Here is an 18,137-nt window from a genome sequence, read left to right as displayed (position 1 = left end):
GTAGGGCTGCGGGAAGCCCCTGGTATCACCCAGATGTTCTCAGACTCCACCCTCCCCAGGACTCCCCACGCACGGCCCTCGGCGCTGCTGCCCACCCCCGACCACCGTGGAGGAGGCAGTGAGACTGAGCCAGCCGGGTCCCGGCATCCCCACCTTGAGGCCCCTCCTCACAGAGCTCGTCCCCTGCCCTCGTCAGCTTCTTTTTCAATGCGCCCCAGACCCTCTGGTCCAGACTCCCAGCGGTCCCTCCCCTCTCAGCACCCTCCTCCCCTAGCAGACTGACCCTGCTGGCTGGGCGTCCTGTCCCACTTTGGGCTGAAGACCGCTTTGCCTCAGTTCCGGGCTGCCAAGAGCTGGGACAGAGGTGCCCAAGCGAGCAGCTACACAGTGACACAAGCCCTGGGCCGAGGCTCTGGAATGTGAGTCTGGAAGGGGTGGGAGGACCTTCCATAAGGCATTTGGGAATGTTCTGCAATGAGCCCCAGAGACCTTTGAAATCCAGAAGCTTCTGACTGAGCTCCGGGGATGGCCGGCCCCCAAGAACATGCCCCTCAGAGCAGGTACACTCTGCGTCCCCTCCAGCTGCTCGTCCCCGAGCCAAGGGGGGCCTCTGAACACATTCGGGCATGGAGGAAATGGATCACTGGGCCCCTTTTCGCTGGGGCAATCAGCTCTGTTCAGGGAGGGCTGGGGGGAGAATGGGGTCAAATAAGGAGCACGGTGCTCTGCCCTGCTGGGAGGTGGGAGCTGGCGTGTGGCTGGATTCACAGGAGCTGCATGGACAGGAGTGAGGCCCCGGGCCAGGCAGGTCCCACCAGCCCCAGATTCCTCCCCCTGTGGCACTGTTTGGGGCATGCCCACCAGACAGACGGCTTCTGGGCAGGTAGATGGACAAAAGCATGGCTCACACATCCTTCATGAGGACACTGCCCCGTGGGCTCACTGCTGACTCTCAGGGGCCCCCCTGACCTCAGCCCTCTTCCCCAGCAAAGTAAGGCAGAAAGGAGGCCAGGGGAAGGGCAGATGGGAGGGGCCCCAGGCAATCAGGCACCCGGCGGCTGTCCCCCCCCGGGGTCTGAAAACAAACATGAGCCCCCCGGTCACTGAAAGCTGGAGGGAGAAGAGCTCTAGGGCCGCTGAGCTTCTGACGAGCTGTGGAACCCTGAGCTCACCACGCATCAATCCCCACTTTGAGACTCAGCTACCTCATCTGTCAATTGGGTGGCATCCAAGGCCCCATTCAGCTCTAACCAGTCCTGAGTCCATGATTTGGGTGGTCTCACCTCTGTTCTTCCCGATTACCCTGTAGCCTTGCTTTAGGGAAGCACCCCAGGCCCATTAAATGAATGCCCTCCTCTCCTCCAGGCTATCCACGCCTTTATCCTGAATGGCTAAACGGGGGAGCAGCAGACCCAGCAATTCCACTTCTGAGTTTGCATCCAAAAGAGCTGAAAGCAGGGTCTCGAAGAGATACTTGATGCCCATATGCTCAGGGCAGCAGTACTCACACAGCCAAAAGGTGGAAGCAACGGAGGTGCCCTCGCAGATGAATGGATAAGCGAAATGTGATACATACATGCAATGGAATACGATTCAGCCTCAAAAAGGAATTTAAACACACGCTAAGTCACGGGTGAATCTTGAAAATTCACCCATGGATTCCTCTCATAGGAGGTACCCAGGGTAGTCACATTCACAGAGACAGAAGGTAGAAGAGTGGTTTCTGGAGCACGGGAGAAGGGGGAGTTAGGGTTTAACGGGTGCAGAGTTTCAGTTGGGAAAGATGAATAGAGTTTTGGAGATGGATGGTGGCTATGGCTGTACCACACGTGAATGTATGTACTTATTGCCACTAAACTGTACACATACAACTGGTTAAGATAGTAAATTTTATGATATGTGTATTCTGGCGCAGTTTAAAATAAATAAAACAAAGAAGAGCAGCAGGGAGGCAGGCCAGCAGGAGGGGGAGGGGACAGAGGACACGGCCTGAACCCTGCCTGTGGCCTTGAGGCTCTAGATCGTGTGGGTCTCCAAGGACCACGAGGTCCCACGTGGAGCGAGAATCTTATAGTTCCATCCCGTGCCCTTGCCTCTGCTGGCATCTCATCCCCCTGCTCCGGCAAGATGAGAACTCGGGACACGTAGAAGAAAAGAGCGATTTTGTGAAAAGGATGAAGCTCGGGCTGGAGAGGCCGATGTGTGATGTTGGGGACTCAGGAGAGAAGACGGATGACAAGTGGCGAGCTGTGAGCCAGAGGGGCCGGGCCAGTCCTGACCCCGCTCTTCCCTCCCGCCGAAGACCTGGCAGCTGTCCCTCTCCTAAAGCATGCACAGCCTGACCTTGCCTCCTGCTACAAGCTGCGTCTAGGGTTGCATTGCGAGTAAGAGCAGAAGAGCTGGGATCTCTCATCCCCAAGTCCCACAGGAAAATACGGCAGCTCAAGAAAGGTACGCTGAGGGTGTCTGAATCTGAGAGTCCTCTGAACCAACCCAAGGGTCCCTTCTACTTTGCAAAGGAGAAACCAAGCCAGGGAGAGGAAAAACATTGGTTCAGTGTCAACAGATGTGCTGGCAGCTGAAGAACTCCCACGCCAACCCGCCATATTTCCTCCTCTTAATGAAAGAGGCAAGTTCCTACTGGCAGTAGGACCACCTTAGGATGGGATGGTGGGCCAGGATTTCCCAGAGAGGAGCTGGGGGCCAGGGGGCTTCGAAACCCTCCTGTGGTGAGCTGGAACCTCGCCTAGGGGCTGGACCGATTCTGGTCCAGGATGGAAGCTAAGCCTCTCTCCTTCCCCCTGTAAGATTCTCACTGGGGCTTGTTATGAGTTCTGTAGTGAGTCCTGATTGCCAGTGGCCCCTTAATGGCCTAGTTTGCATATAAAAAGGTTGGCCACTCGGAGACTAAGTTCATTAATAATAATTGGAGAGGCCCAGGGCTGGGCTGGGCCCATTTTCCTCTGGTGGCGCTGCTGACTGACCCCGGTGTCTCTCCTAATTGAAATGTAAAATGGCCATTTTCCCCTAGACAACAAGGCATAAAGGGACCATTGCCACTGTGCTGCCCCCTCCTCTCACCCCATCTCCCCAGACCCTGCCCAGCCTCATGCTGAGATCCCAGGTACAAAAGCACCTATGAGTCTGATGCTCGCAGGAAATTTCAGAGTGACTTCCACGTTTCTCCATGACTCTGAGGCCCTGTTACCCAGCACTTCGGCCGTGGTCCTCACCTTTGCGCTTTCTTAACTAGAAAGAGTGTGGTTTGGGAATCCCATACGTATAAGTGCAAGTCCATCTTCCTCCTGCTAGTTTGAGTCTTGAAAGGACTCTAAACATTGCTCGGCTTCACTACGAACGGGGATTAAAAACTCATCCTCTACAGGGTCATTTGGGGGAAGTCCATGAACTACCATGTATGACGCGTCTGGCACAGAGGGAGCAAGTGCTCAAAAAACGTTTGTTCTTTCCTCGTCCTTCCCCCTTGACTCAGGCTGCACCTGGTCCCTCAGCTACTCCCTTTTCCTACCTCGTTTCCCAAGGATCCGTCTCCCCTGCCCCCACCTCTGTGTGCTTTTCCATAAACACCCAACAATTCTCATGGTCCAGCCTATCCACCCCTTCGAAGCTTCAGTGCCCAACAATTTCAACAGCTCTGAGTGCCCCAACACAACAGGAATGGCTAGGGAGTTCCCAGTTCTGTTCACTGCTCCTCTAATGGCAGTCCCCTCTTCTGGAAGGTTCCGCGTGCTCTGAGACAGGACCTTCACCAGCCAGCCACGTGGCCTTGGGCACATCCCCAAACCCTCTGAGTCTCCCCATCCATAAAATGAAGAGGCTGGTTTGGAATCCATGAATTTTATGGTCCCAATTCTAATATGAACCCAGTAGGTGACCTGGGGCACATCCTCATATAACCTTTCTGAGGCTCAGTTTTCCCATCTTTAAAATGGGGGTAAACAATGCCTGCTAAACTAGCTCAAAGCGTCGTATTCAAAATATCGACCCCTGCAGCTGGAGGAGGTGGGGGTCTTTGCAGGGTACGTTGGTCTCCTGGAAGTGCCATTTACCTACCAAGAAGGAAGTATTTTAATAACTGGTATATTGTGACCTGGCATAGTCATACAGGTGGGTATGGCTCTCATAGGTAGTGCATGATACCGTTATCCTAGCTAACACAATGAACACGGTGCAAGGGGTACAAGGTTTCAACGCAGCACATGTCCCACCACCTCCATCACCTTACACATATTTTGCCACGTGCTATCTTGTTTCATAGCACAACACATATAATCACCACCATGTCCATGAGAAAGAAATTAAGCACACCAATTATCTCAGTTCCCACAGTGACCGTGAGCAAAACACCCTCACCATCATCTTACTGACTTTTGTCCCCAGATGATGATCTAGCCCCCTTACGGAATTCCTTAAAAACATACTGCCCTTCTCTTTTCGAGGAAGATATTTCTCTGAACAATCATTTGAAAGGGCCAGCTCTTGGAGGGTAGAAAACACCTGCATTTAGCAAGATTATTTGGAGACAAATGCATACAATAAGAACCAGATTCGCTTGGAGTCTGTTTTGCCCATGGCTATGTTCTGCAGTCCTGAGAATGGGCTGAGGTTGGGGAGAAGGGTGGCTTGAGGTACAAGAAGATCTTTAAACGTCTTGGCTTTCAGAAAGTGGTTCCAGCGGGCTCCAGGCCCATCGTCTAGCCCTGTGCATATTTTGGTTTCCACTGAAATGCACACAGAAGTAAAGACAGCACCACTAATTGCAGGGGGAGTATCAACATATGAGAGCAAAAAAGATGCCTTTCCATCTACCACGTCCAGCATGTCGGTGGCTGCTTTATACAGAGGTTTCATTGCATATTTAAATAATTGAACACGACATAAAGAATGCTGCCCAGCTGGGAGAGGAAAAGCTGCCTTCAGGGCTGGTGCTTCCTCGGGAGGGGGTGGTGGGCTGTGGATTTACAGTCCCTAGTGTGTTTACAAGATGAGGGCTCTAATTCTCTCAGTTGTTACCGCAAGGCTGGGGGGAGCTGGGTAGGGGCAGCACGGAGGGGCAGCTAAGGGATAAGTAAATTGCAGTTCACCCCTCCCCCCACGTCACCTCAGCCCCCATCAATTCCAAAGACAAGTTAGCACTAGCCGCAACCAACCCCCCAAATTTACACTCACCTTCTCAGACCCATGGTGCCCAGTACAAAAATGCAACGCACCATATATTTTCTTTGCTGTTCCCCAAGTTTATGCCATTAACGTGATCTACGATGGGCTGGTTTATGGAGAGAGCAAAGTAATAATACAAAAAGGAAATACCCATAATCTTAAGTGGGGGAAGGGCAGCTGAGATTGATGGAAAGTGCAGTTGAGTGCAGAGATGGCAACCCAGTAATGGAATACCTGCGCACAGGGGTTTGGCTTCGTTTTCTCAAAGGAGGGTGAAGGGCATGGCAAGGGTGCTTTTGTTCCCTCCGGTTGGATCCCAGAGGACGGTAAGAAGGGGAGCTGAATCGCTGACGAGGTGGGCTGGCCTGATCTCCTTCAAGTCCAGTTGGGGATAAATGCCCTTGGCCTGCCCTGTCTCTAGGCATGGGGCTCATTTCAGCAGCTGTCCCGGGGCCCGGACTTCCCCTGCTTTGCCAGCGCTTGAGTCCCAGGGAGGACTGACCTTGGGATCAGCAGATTTCCTGATACCCGTCCTGGCAACAGATTCAACTCAGCGGTATCGGGGTGGTAGGGGATTTGGGGAGAAACGTTCAAACACAGCTTTGGAAATCAAATAGAATTCATTTTGCCTCTTCTGATCTTACAATTGTTCTCTGGAGTAAACACTCTGGTTGAACTTCAAGAAGAGAGGGGCTGCAGGAACTTCCTCTGTGAGCCTGTATTTAACGCGCCAGATGTGCCTCGGCTTCCTCGCGAAGCCCATCCCGCCTGGAGTCCAGAGAGTGCAGCTTCAGCCGCAGCTCACTTTGCTTTTCAGGTTAGATGAGAAATAACAGCAAAATAGTCCAGCGAGGATAAATTCTTCTCAGTGGATTGGCTTTTCCGTGGAAGTTCGCCTTTGTTTGCCAAGGATCACTGTTATTAAGTGTGTGGGCCTGATGGGGGGCTCAGGCCACCCAGCAGAGGAGCCTGGGGATTCCAAAGCCACTGGGAGACCAGTGGTCCCTCCCGCCTGGTGGAGGTGAGAGCGTGGCCCTGTTCATGGCTGCCCCGGTGAAAGTCCATTCCAGTGGGAAGCCAGGGGTCTCAGCTGATACTGGGAGAACAGGACTGAAAGGACTCTGCGGTCCCACTTCAGCCTTCCCTCGCCTTTCTCTCCCTCTTCTCTTTGGTACCCAGGATCTGGCAGCAGATCTAAAGACCCAGGGCTGTTATCACAATGTCATCATTAGTTGAAACAAAATCATTCTTTGTAACTGGAATCTAGTGCCTATAAACAACATATGTTATTGGGCGTTCTATTTCTAATAATTGTAATTACTCGAGAATACTTGCCATTAATATAATAACAACAGTGATTGACCAGTTCTCTGTTCCAGACCAATAACTTCACCTGAATGCACTCTTTGTTCGGGGGAAAAAAAAGAGGTAATTCAACATGCCTGGTGATAGTCAACAAAGCCAGTGTTGAAACTGGAAGACGCCCGGATGAAAGCCTTCCCAGGGATACAGGATGCTGCCGGGGAGTTGGAGGGCCACCTGGCAGCCTCCCTCTTGGCTAACAAAAGGCCTCTGTCTGCATCCCCACACTCAAAGGTTGAAAGCAAATGAAAACCTAGGGACTTCCAGAGAACCGCTGGGCCTGGGTCTCCCCTTCATTCCCAGGGTGAGTCTGGGTCTGGAAGTCCAGGGGAGCTCCAGGCCTGAGGCTGTGTGAGCCCCCCTATTGGGCAGAACTGGGAGACCTAGGCCACACTTGGACACTCACCCAGTAAGACCGCTTCTTGGGCGTGGATTTCACTTTGGTGCTCTCCAGATTATTTCCACTGATAATGACAGAACTTCAGCAATCATGTGGACCAATGGTCCCATTTTACACGTCTCTAAATACAGATCTACAGATCTCTTACACACCTTTCAACCTCCCACAATGCCCCGCATATGGGAAATGTGCAAGACGTGGGTAACGTAGGATGAGAGGTGACCTGTAACAGTGCTACAGAGGATCATGCCATGAATAAGCTCTTCCCCTGGCATGGAGAGGGGACACTTGTGCCTGGGGCTTCTACAAAGTCACCGTTCAGAGGTGTAATTTTCTTCGTTACCCCTTATTCCTGTTACCAGCTCTTCCCAGAAACAAAAATATAGACAACAAAGCAACGACATTAAAAAAAGATCATTATATTTCTGTTAGCAGCCGGGGCTTTTTTTTTAAGCTCTGAGGACAATATGACCTTCTTCCGCTGACCTGCAATGGCTGGACTCAGACAACAGTCCACAAATATTTATTTACTTCTTTTCCCCTTATCTCCAGGAAGACGCTGCTACAACAACCATCATGAGGTGGTCGACTCTGGCCTCTCCTCTGTGTTATATTCAAAATGGTCCATTATTGAGCTGGGTAGAATGCAGCCTCCAACTGTGGACCAGGAGTACAGCCTTAAGACTTCCTTCTCGGGCTTCCCTGGTGGCGCAGTGGTTGAGAGTCCGCCTGCCGATGCAGGGGACGCGGGTTCGTGCCCCGCTCCGGGAGGATCCCACGTGCTGTGGAGCGGCTGGGCCCGTGAGCCACGGCCGCTAAGCCTGCGCGTCCGGAGCCTGTGCTCCGCAGCGGGAGAGGCCATAACAGTGAGAGGCCGGCGTACCGCAAAAAAAAAAAAAAAAAAAAAAAAAAAGACTTCCTTCTCTTAGAATAAATAAGCATCCAAGAAAAAGAGAAGCCGAAGTTAATTCCATTCAGTGAAGTGATAAGGGAGGCACGGCGATTCCAAGATACCTGTCACTGTGATGCTCGCCAGGCTCCCGGTAAAAGGGCTCATGTAAAATGGAAAGAGTTGGCGGTGGGGCCACAGCGGTGGGTGTGTCCTTCTTCACATCCCTCCATCCGTCACGTTCCTCCAGGCTTCTTCCTCTTCTGGGGACCCTGGCACCACACCCTCTGAGGTTCTGTGAATCCCCAGTGACCTCTGCCACCACCAGGTGCACATGGGTGCTGTACCTGGCTTGCAGTCTGGGCACCTGAAGACATTATTCTTTTATGCAGATCCCTGAATTGCACTGGGAAACGTGGTGGGCTATTGTTTTATTCTTTTCTAGGTTTTTTTCCTCTTTCTGAGCAGCAGATGCCAGCTGCTTTTACATATTTAAAAGAAAGAAAGTTGGGACAAGAGGGGCAAACAAGACAGAAAAGGCAGAAATTTGAAAACCTCCTTCAAGGTCATTAAATGATTAGGGCCCTTTGAGATCCACCAGAGAGCTCAATTGTCTCTGTTTTCATTTTATTCTCCGGCCTCTCCACACAGGAAATCCCTGCCACATACACCAGCCTGGAAAGCTGGAGAGAGCCTGAGAACCTCTTTGTCTCCACTGCCATCAAGTTACTTGTAGGTTTCTGAACAACATAAGAAGAGGTGCTTCCTGGGCTCTTAGCCCCTGGTTGGGTGGGTCAACCAGCCCTTCTTCTGCTTCTGACCCTGCACCCCAAGACAAAGGCCCAGGATTGAGGAGAATGGATAGCCTTCTTTTAAATTTCTTTTTTTTAAAATATTTTATTTATTTATTTGTCTGGCTGCGCCAGGTCTTAGTTGGGGCACGCGGGATCTTTCAGTTGCGCACGTGGGCTCTTAGTTGCAGCATGCATGCAGGATCTAGCTCCCCAACCAGGGACTGAACCCAGGCCCCCTGCACTGGGGGCGTGAAGTCTCAACTGCTGGACCACCAGGGAAGTCCCGAGAATGTACAGCCTTTCGTCAGGGTCTTCATGCCAAGGTGTGCCCCTTGGCTGTCAGACCCCTGTCTGTCCTGTTAGCTTTAGCTCCACTTTGTCTTAGTTAAAAAAAAAGAAGCAGAGAATTGACACATTAAAAATTAGATTCACATTCCTACTTAAAGCCAAGACATAACCCCTTTCCTCCCTTTCCCTATGAAGGGATAATCTAGGTCTGGGTCTCTTTTTCGGATTACGAATTCAGAGCAGCTGTTCCCAGCCATAGACAGACCCCATCGCAGAGGCAGAGGGCCTGTGTCTAGAGACTTCCATAGCCTCTTCTTGTTCTGGTCTGAAACCTACAAGTGACTTGATGGGAGCAGAAAGAAAGAGGTTCTCAGGCTCTCTCCAGCTTTCCAGGCTGGTGTATCTAGCAGGGATTTCCTGTGTGGAGAGGCCCAGGAATAAAAGGAAAGCAGAGACACCTGAGGGATCTGGTGGATCTCAAAGGCTCCTAATCATTTAATTACCTTGAATGAGGTTCTCAAATTTCTGCTTTTTCTGTCTCTTTTGCCCCTCTTGTCCCCCCCACCCAATTGGGAGCGTTCTCTCCCCTTGACAACCTCACCATTCCTTGTCTTTCCCTCCGCAAAGGATTGCTCTGCCCATTCTACCCTGAGAGCTCCTGCTCAGCCACCGGCGCTTGGGAAAGTGGGATCCGGGGCTGGAAATTTCTCATCGCCAGACACACTTCAGTCTTTTCCTGGGGGAGGAGAGCTCAACGCAGCAGATGCTGGTGGTGAGGTGTCCTTCGCTCCTCCCTTTCAGAGACAAGACAGCTTCCCTCCTGCCATTAAGGGTTTGGCCTAAGTTAGGGTTCCTAGTGGGGTGGGAGTCTGGGGGTGGGCCTCTCTGTTCTCACCATGCCCCATCCAGTCCCCCAAACAGCCCTTATGCTTTCTGCACCTGGACAGTTCCCTGCTCTCAGTTATGGCTTTGCCACATGGGCATGGCACCTGTGGGGCTGTGTGAAGGGGGCTGGAAGGTACACCCAAGACTTGGGGGTAGGAGAGATGTTGGAGTCTGAGTCCAGCGTTGGCTGAGAGAGTGCCCTGTCCTTGCATTCAGTGGGGTCTAACCAACACGATACAGATATAGATATAGATACAGATATAGATATAGATAGATATAGATATAGATATATCACCTCTCTATCTTCCTATTCTCAGCAACAGCATTCTAAACCACTCTGTTCAGAACTACTGGCCCAGCGGTTGGAGTCACACAAGCACCATAATGTTTGAACAACAGCAGACTTTTCCAAAATGTGTTTACACCCATTAGCCTTGAGGCCTTTGCCCACAAACTTACAATTTCAGAGAGGAAACAACATAGGCATAGAGTATTTCTATTATGGTGATGAAGAGTTTTCAAGGATAAGACTAAAGATCAGGACGGAACAGAAACAGTGTCTTAGCCACGGAGGCTGACTCTGTGTCAGTGATTTGCAGACTGGTCTGTGCAGCAGAATCACACAGTGCTGACCGCAGCCCCGAGGGGTCACCCAGCTGGTGGAGAGGGACATTTTGCATCTCTGACAAGGTCCCAGGTGATGAAGATGCTGCTGCTGCTGATCTGGGGACCACACTTTGAAAACCACCCTCAGGTTAGTGACCACCCTCTCATTCTTATCTTTCTCTCCCTTTTACTCAACTTGACTTCTTTGATCTCAGTTCTGCTCTGTCGACAGTGCTCTGAGGGACCGCTGAGCAGTCTGTACACAGTCCTGCTGTGTACTTATAATTATTTCTAGGACACACACACACACACACACACCCCTCTCTGGGATTGTTCTGGAACTCACCTGGTGTGTAGAGGGTCCTGCTGGACGGAGTGACCTGGAATGCACCTCTGTCTGGTAACTGAACCCCCAGGACTGACCCAGAGCTCAGAGTTTTGCTTGTTTACTGCTTTCGTGAAGCGATCCCTTAAGAGTCGGGGCTGGGGAGCAAGGGGGTGGTCCTGCGGGATTTGCCTTTGTTTTCTCTTCTTAAGGGAAGAACTGCCTGCGTGTCCCACGCTCACAGAAAGCAGCACTCACGGCTCTGGCTGCGGGACCTACCTCAGGCAGCCTCACCCGGCCTTCCTGGAAGGAGCAAGTCTTGGGGTCATGGGTGCAGACATGCCGGTATTTACACCAGTGGCAGCGGTATGGGCTCTCCACGCAGGACAGGCACCTGGGCACAGAGGAGGAAGAGGCACACATCAGAGAACCTGCATGAACCAAAAGCAGAAAGCCCAGGACTCTAGGGCCGAGCAAAACACGTTTTCATACTAGTAGAAACCACCTTCAAACACTCAGGAAGAGGAGATCTTGGAAAAATCCATCCCTTTTCTCTCCAAGTCCTCAGGAAGCCAAGAGTCTCTGGCCTCCGCCTTCACTCAGGTAGCTGACAACCCCGACCCCCCAAGAGCCTCATCAGCCACCTTCCTTTTTATAGGATGATGCCCTCCTTTGCTGAATCGGGAAACAATGAAGTCTGGAGTAGAGGGGCTCATCCAGAGAACCCATGAGAGTTAGGACTAACGGTGAAATTGACTTTCAATTCAAATTGACTCCAGCGTCTCTGCTGACAAGGACCCACATGGACACACCTTTGCAGAGGAAGGTCTTGAGGCTACCCCCTCAGTGTGATGGGCAGAGTTGGCAACCCTACATCTACTCACCATTCCCAGGAAACACAGGCAACTTTATAAAAGCTACTTCCTGTTTAAAACCCAACATGGTTCCCTTCTTCCAAAGGGTCGAACCCAGATGCCTTGCCATGCAGGCCAAGGCCTCTGTGGTGTCTAGATCCACTGTCCCCACGTGTGTCTGGTGCTTCAGCCAAGAACAGCCCATGCTCTCCCCGTGCTGTCCTTCTACCTGGAGTAGCATTTCCTCTACCTCATCACCTCCTCTTCCTTCTTTGACCAACGGAGAGTTGGTCTCATTGGGGCCCTCATCCTATTCACCCTCTTGTTTCTGGCTCTGGAACAGTACTGGTCTTGTTGTATTATATTTTACTTATTCATTGTCCTGTTCATCCACTGGTCCACCAGGCCACGATCCTTGGTGGGCAGAGATCGTGTCTTTGCATCTTATTTATGTTTGATCCTCCTTGTTTAATGAGTAACACACTGTCTTGCATACAGGATGCTTAAAATCATTTTACGGACTGAATGGAAACTTCAAATATGGTTTCATCTACCTATTCTACTTTCTTAGAGGGGCAAAAGGGGAGTGAGGGATTAGGTCACCATGTGGTAAAGACACGGCAAGCTCTGTGGGAAGAAGCAGGAAGAGAATTCCAATGTCGAAGCAGTTTGGCTGGGAGGACTGGCTGCCTCTTACTTGGGGTGCCCAAGAGAGCCACAGCTCTGGACTCACAGCTGTCATAACCAGACAGAGCCCACCAGCCTAGAGCCCCAAATATCTATGGTTATGTTAACTAGCTTGTCCTATAAGGAGAAGAAAACAGAACATTATATTAAAGCAAGCAAAGCTTTTTGAGATCAGGTTCTATGGCTTTCAAACTGTGCTCTATGGAACCCTGGGGGTTCCGTGGAGCTTCTCTGGAGACTGTGAGATGCATGGGGTTCCTAGACAGAGGGGTTCCAGGTCTCCTCGACCCTCAACCATCTCCTGCTTCCGTCTATTTTGTATACTGGGCTTTCACACCTAATTTTGGTTGAAGAAAGGTTTCTATGGTGAAAGACACGTTTGTACCTTCTCAATATTATGCAGGCCCATCACTTTGGAGAGGAAATCATAATATAGTAACAGTAAAATGTACAGTTGCCTAAACAGTCGGCCAGACATGGCTCTAAGCGCTCTCTTTGTAATAGCTCTTCTAGCCCTCGCAGCCAGCCTGCGGGCTGAGCAGGGCTGATGAGCAGGCGGCAAGCAGCGATGTCCCAGCCGAGGGGACCGTGCCCTCGCCACGTCAGCTGTTAAATATCTGGGTGACGCCCCAGCAGGAGGACTATTATTTCCTCATTTACAGAGGATACCGGGGCACAGAAGGGTTACTTTTCCTAGCTGGTCTGACTCTAGAGCCCAAGCCTCCGTCGCCCGTGGCTTCCCCTGGGAAGCGGAGGCTTCAGTCAAACAGAGCCAGAGCTGGAGCCAGAGCCAGAGCTGGAGCCGGAGCCAGAGCTAGAAGCCCACCCCAGGCTGAAGCCCGCCTCTGACCGTGGCCAGCCTGAGTCCCGACCCAGCCTGCAGGGGACTGTGCAGAGCTGAGCGTTCATTCAGGTGACTTGTTGGACCACTGCCTGGACACACGTGGGGCCTTCTCTTCCTCCCCAGCCCCCTCTTCTCACCTGGGGTGCTGGCCGCTCTGTTCTCCAGGTAATAAGCAGCCCCCTCCTCAACAGATGGTGGAAAGTGAATCACGTTAGCAGACTTACGCCAGAGAAGATGTAAGGGCTAGGGACTTGGAGTTCCCCAGCCCACCGGTTATCACGCTGCCCGTTCTAGCCTCTTCCCATTAACCCTGTGGGTGCCAGAGAAGGGAGTCTCCCTTCTTCTGGGGGTGAGGGAGGTCGCCTTACAGGGCCTCTAGATGGTAAGTCCTTGGGAAAGTGGTGGGATCTTCTATCTTTGGATGAACTTTGACCCCAGAAACAGGGAGCTGAGTGAGGCTGGAGGGGTACTTACGAATTGTGGACGCTGCAGTTGTAGAAGACAAAGCTGGTGCTGGCAAAGGTCATGCCTGTCTCCTTCGACTTGAGCTGCAGTTGGACGACATGGTGGTCCCCTGTGGGCGGAGCCAGCCATGAGGTGGAGGTGGGGTGGGGGACGGCCACTGCCCCGTGTCAGGTCCCACTGAGAGTAATGCACCCTGGCAAAGGGGAGCCCCCTCTCCAGGGGGTGTGCTCAGCTCTAACCGGATTCGGATTCAGTCGGGCCCGGTCCCAGAACAACCCCGAGAACAGCTGCAGGGGGTGATTCTGGTCTATTTCTCCTTCCACACTGTATTCCCGGCACCCACCTCTCATTCACTCACCAGGTCCTTTCCTGTCTACACGCGCACACGCACGCGCGCACACACACACACACACACACACACACACTCTGACAGGTATTCAAATGTGCATTCACATACATGATGTCCATGCAGCCCTCACAGAATTACAAATACACACATTGATTAGCTACCAGGAGAAACACACAGACTCTTGGCAACGCTGCCACAAATTATGCCAGAGGTTTTACACGTGGGTGTGTGAGCGCTCACGAGCTCGTTCCCCATCTCTGCAAGGAAAGACCCTGTGCGGACACCCCCTCGTCTGGTGGGCTCCATTCGGGCAGACATCCCTGGAATCCTCAGCTGGCACCACGGAGGAGCTGGGGCCCATGTTTAATTCACAGCCCTGACCCCAGGCCCCTTGTTCTGTGCCTTCCCTGAGAGGCTCATTAATCAATCAGCTCGGAACAAATGTGACAAGCCCAAATGGGAGGGCCAACATGGAATCAGGCTGCCCAGGCAGGCCTGTCCCTCTCAGCGCTGGGCCTCTGTCCACCTCGTCCTTCTCGTGGCAGCCGGCCAGCAACAGGAAGCTCCGGGGAGGCGGGGCGGGGGTGGGAGGGGCAACGGTTCAGGGTCAGAGACCCAGCAGTGCAGGCAGGGGGTAAGGAAGCAGATGACCCCTGCACCCCATCCCTCCTCCCGTGCCCCTCCATGACGGCCCTCTCATGCTCCAGCATGACCTCTGAACTTGACCGGCACACTCTGCCACTGCACTGGCCTTTCCCTCTCCCACCCTCTTGGCACCGCTCCCCACCCAGGGTGAGGCTGACTCCTGGACGCTCACCTGGTTTCAATTCCAAAGGCAGCGGAGGGACACTCCATCCCCCTCTTTCTGTGACACCCCTACCAATGCACGCCGCTTCCTCTGACCCTCCCCTCCTGTGCGCTCCCTCGATCCCGCGTGTCTGTCCTGAGTTCTCATCATCCAGGCGGCGGGAGGAAGGACTTGCCACCCCGCTTTGCCCCTGGGGACCACTCACCGTTCTCCGTGATGATCTGGGGCACCTCCTTGGCTGCTGGGGAGTGGCACTGGATCTGACTGCCTACCACCAGCCCGTCCATCTCTGACAGGTCCTCGAAGGTGCAGCTGACACCAGCTGACAGCTCTGGGACATTGTACGTCTCCAGGACCAGCTATGAACAGCCAGGCAGGGGGAGAGATACATGGGAAAAAGAAGGTATGGAATAAAGGAAGAAAGAGGGAGAGCAAGAGAGATCAGAGAGAAAGAGAAGAAAGAAAAGCGTGAGGCAATATTGACAGACAGAAGAGACCCAGTTTACGACAGGAGAGGACAGAGAAGGTGGTGGGATGGTAAGAGACAGAGACAAAAGAAATAAGCATCTGAATGGATTTGGCCCCAGGAAACAGAACGTTTAGGGGATCTGTAGGTGGAGAGAGGCCCTGGGCAGGACTGAGGCCCTGAGGAACTGCCGGTCAGGCTCCCCTCCGTTATCCCCAACTTTGGAAAATGGCAACACCAACCAGCAGGTGCCCAGCAAGAATGTGGGCGCCACCGCCCCCTTTTCTCCCTCTGCACATACATCTTTCCCATCTCAAAGACAAGGATAGGGCTCCCAACACTTTCCCCCTCTTGGTCACACTTCCAGTCATTTCTGGTGTCAGTTTTCCCTGTCTTTCTACCCCTTGCGCGTAAAGCCTCTTCCCCGATAGTCCTGCAAACGTCCCCATCTTCCATCCCCGGGGACACATTCCTTAACACCCCTGCCCTGCTCTGGAGCGGCCTTGCGGGCCAGCTAGGCCCAGCCCTCCTGAGGGGTGTTGGGCTGAGGCCCTTTTGGGCGGCGGGGGGGAAGGCTCTTCCGACGTCTGTGGATCCCGGTCCCACAGCCTTACCAGGACATTGTACTGAGAGACGGAGATGTTGCTGGGATGGACGGTCAGCCGGACGCACTGCTTCATCTCAGAGGCGAACCTGCGGGGCTCTCTGGACCGCTCACAGCGCTCCTTCCGCGTGCACCTGGGAATGACAGAGCGACGGATCAGGGATTCAGGAGGAGACCGCTGGTCCAGCGAGGGGCCGGCGCGGAGGTCAGGCATTGCCAGCGGCTCCTAGGACATGTCCGAACTGAGCATGCCCAGGACTAACCTTCTGGTTCCTTCCTCCAGCCTGGTCCTCCCCCATCAAGCCCAAACTGGAAGAAGAAGGTAATTCCAATCACTGGTTGTCACATGCGAAACCCTGAGAGTCACCCCCGAGTACCCTCAGGGCCTCCTCATTCACAGAAAGAGCTGGAAGTCCTGTCTATTCCCCCTCCCCACTCAGCCTCAGCGCCCCCCTTCGCAAACCGAGACCGTTCTCTCCACGTATCTCCTCTTTCCGATTTCCTCGGCTTTGTGCACGCCAGCTCCTCTGTCTGCACTGCCCTCTCGCCACATTTTTCCCCATTCCAACTTCTACCTGTCCCTCTAGACATGGTTCAACTATAATGCATCTGCCGTGGGTCCCTCTTCCCACCAACCCACTCCCACCCCGGGCAACGTTAAGAGCACTTTGGTGTTTCCCCCCGTCTAGAACTTCTTAGACTATATGACAATTATTAGGCTAAGCGCAGCCCTCTCCTACCAAGTGTGAACTTCTCAAAAGAAGAAACTATGCCTGACTTACTCTGGAATCCCCTGCATATCTCCTGCCCAGCAGACAGAAGGTAAACATAGGTGGGCAGGAGGGAGGGGAGGAGGGATCAGAGTTGCCGAGGGTAGAAGTTCAGAGCACGCTCTGGAGCCAGGCTGCGCTGGGTCCGAATCCCAGCCCCATGGCCCAGCATCACTGCTGTAGAAGGTTCGCTATTGCCTAGTGTCCGTGTCCTATTATTGTTCAAAGTGTGCCTTGTCATCAGTGGATCACATCCAGGTGACTTGGGATCTTACGGTCGTAACTGATGGAGGCTTGTGAAAGATGCCCGTAAAAGTCAGGGTGGTCACCCAAATGCACACATCACACATAGGGGAAGGCACTTAAGCTCTCAGCCGGGGCCAGGGCTTGCCCTGCCTTCCAGTGGGAGTTGACTGCTCGGAGGTATTTGACTTTCAGGAAACAGTATTTAATCCAAGCTGGACAGGCCTGGTGAACATGGAGCTGCTCTGAGTGGCCATGATTTGGAACCTCTGGGCTACTGATTCTGCTGTGGGGTGGCAGTGAGGGAAAGCAGGGTCCTCAGAGGGACGTGTTGAGGTAAGATGGGACTGCAGGGAAATCCCTCCTGAGTGCTGATCTCTTTTGGTTAAAGAGGAGAGACTCTGCCGAGAAGGGAGGATGTCAGGGGCTGTTGCAGGAGCGGAGGAAGCACCGGGCAAGGAGCTGAGTAGGGAAGGGAACAGCCAGGGATATGGAAGGGAACCTCTGTCTCAAGAAGCAGAGGGTGAGGGGTAGGGTAAAAGGTGAGGGGAGAGGGGCACCTGGATACCCTGAGCTGCTCTCGGGGTGACTCTCAAGGCACAGAGGAAACCTGCGGGGGCCTCTCCTCCCAGCCACGGGGAAGGAAGTATGCCGTCCACATCACCTGGAGTTACCAAACAGAGTCCAGGTAGAAAAGAGGCAACTCCTTCTCTCCTGCTGTGGGTACAAAGGAACTTCGTTGAGGGATCTCAAGACAAGGTCTATCTGCGTGGTTCGCTGCTCCCGGAGTTCATGAGACTGCATCCTGGCCTCGGTGGGAGGGATGGCCTAATAGTGGAGGGTCTGAGAGGAGAATTTAGCTGAGAAATCACTGAAGGCGTTGATTAAAGGGGAGATATGGACAGAAAGGATGACCTTGGAGTAAAGTGGATGTGTAATGCAGAAATAAAACACAATTCTGAATAAAATAATCATGGCTACTAGTCATTGAGCTCTTATTGGGCACTGTGATAAGGGGCTTACAGTTTATGTCACTGAGCTCTCCCAGAGATGATGGGAGGTAGGTAACCATTTTAAACCCCACCTTACAGATCAGGAAACTACAGAGAGCAGTGAGTCACTTGGTCAAGGTCATCAGCTAGTCAGAGGGAGCCTGTATGAACGCAGATGGACTCTGGAGCCTCCACTCACCCACTGCGCTCCACCTCCCTGAAGCTTCTAGACTAAACCCATTTTCCTTGCCATCCTGATGTCCCCTTCTGTGCTTAGGGCAATTTAAAAATGTCCTCTCAATCTTATTCTCTATGCTAATCGCTG

General features: G+C 52.7%; 1 protein-coding gene across 3 annotated transcripts in view; it reads right to left on the bottom strand.

Annotated features, from left to right (window-relative positions):
• The window catches only part of LOC132419362 (plexin-A4), a 97,587-nt gene that overhangs the window by 71,590 nt on the left and 7,860 nt on the right, over positions 1 to 18,137 (bottom strand). For all 3 annotated transcript variants that reach the window (XR_011246345.1, XM_069540398.1, XM_060003285.1), the window contains exons 2-5: positions 15,818 to 15,941; positions 14,943 to 15,096; positions 13,590 to 13,689; positions 11,010 to 11,124 (exon numbers count right to left, since the gene is read on the bottom strand). Coding sequence is in view for 2 of the 3 variants with exons in the window: in XM_069540398.1 (XP_069396499.1) it covers positions 11,010 to 11,124; positions 13,590 to 13,689; positions 14,943 to 15,096; positions 15,818 to 15,883 (435 nt within the window). In the remaining variant the exon portion in view is untranslated. The remainder of the gene's footprint in view (positions 1 to 11,009; positions 11,125 to 13,589; positions 13,690 to 14,942; positions 15,097 to 15,817; positions 15,942 to 18,137) is intronic.

This window comes from Delphinus delphis, unplaced genomic scaffold (assembly GCF_949987515.2).
Source record: "Delphinus delphis unplaced genomic scaffold, mDelDel1.2 scaffold_424, whole genome shotgun sequence".
Lineage (NCBI taxonomy): Eukaryota > Metazoa > Chordata > Mammalia > Artiodactyla > Delphinidae > Delphinus > Delphinus delphis.
The sequence above is the reverse complement of the archived record's forward strand: the minus strand, read 5'-3'. Positions and strand labels throughout refer to the sequence as shown.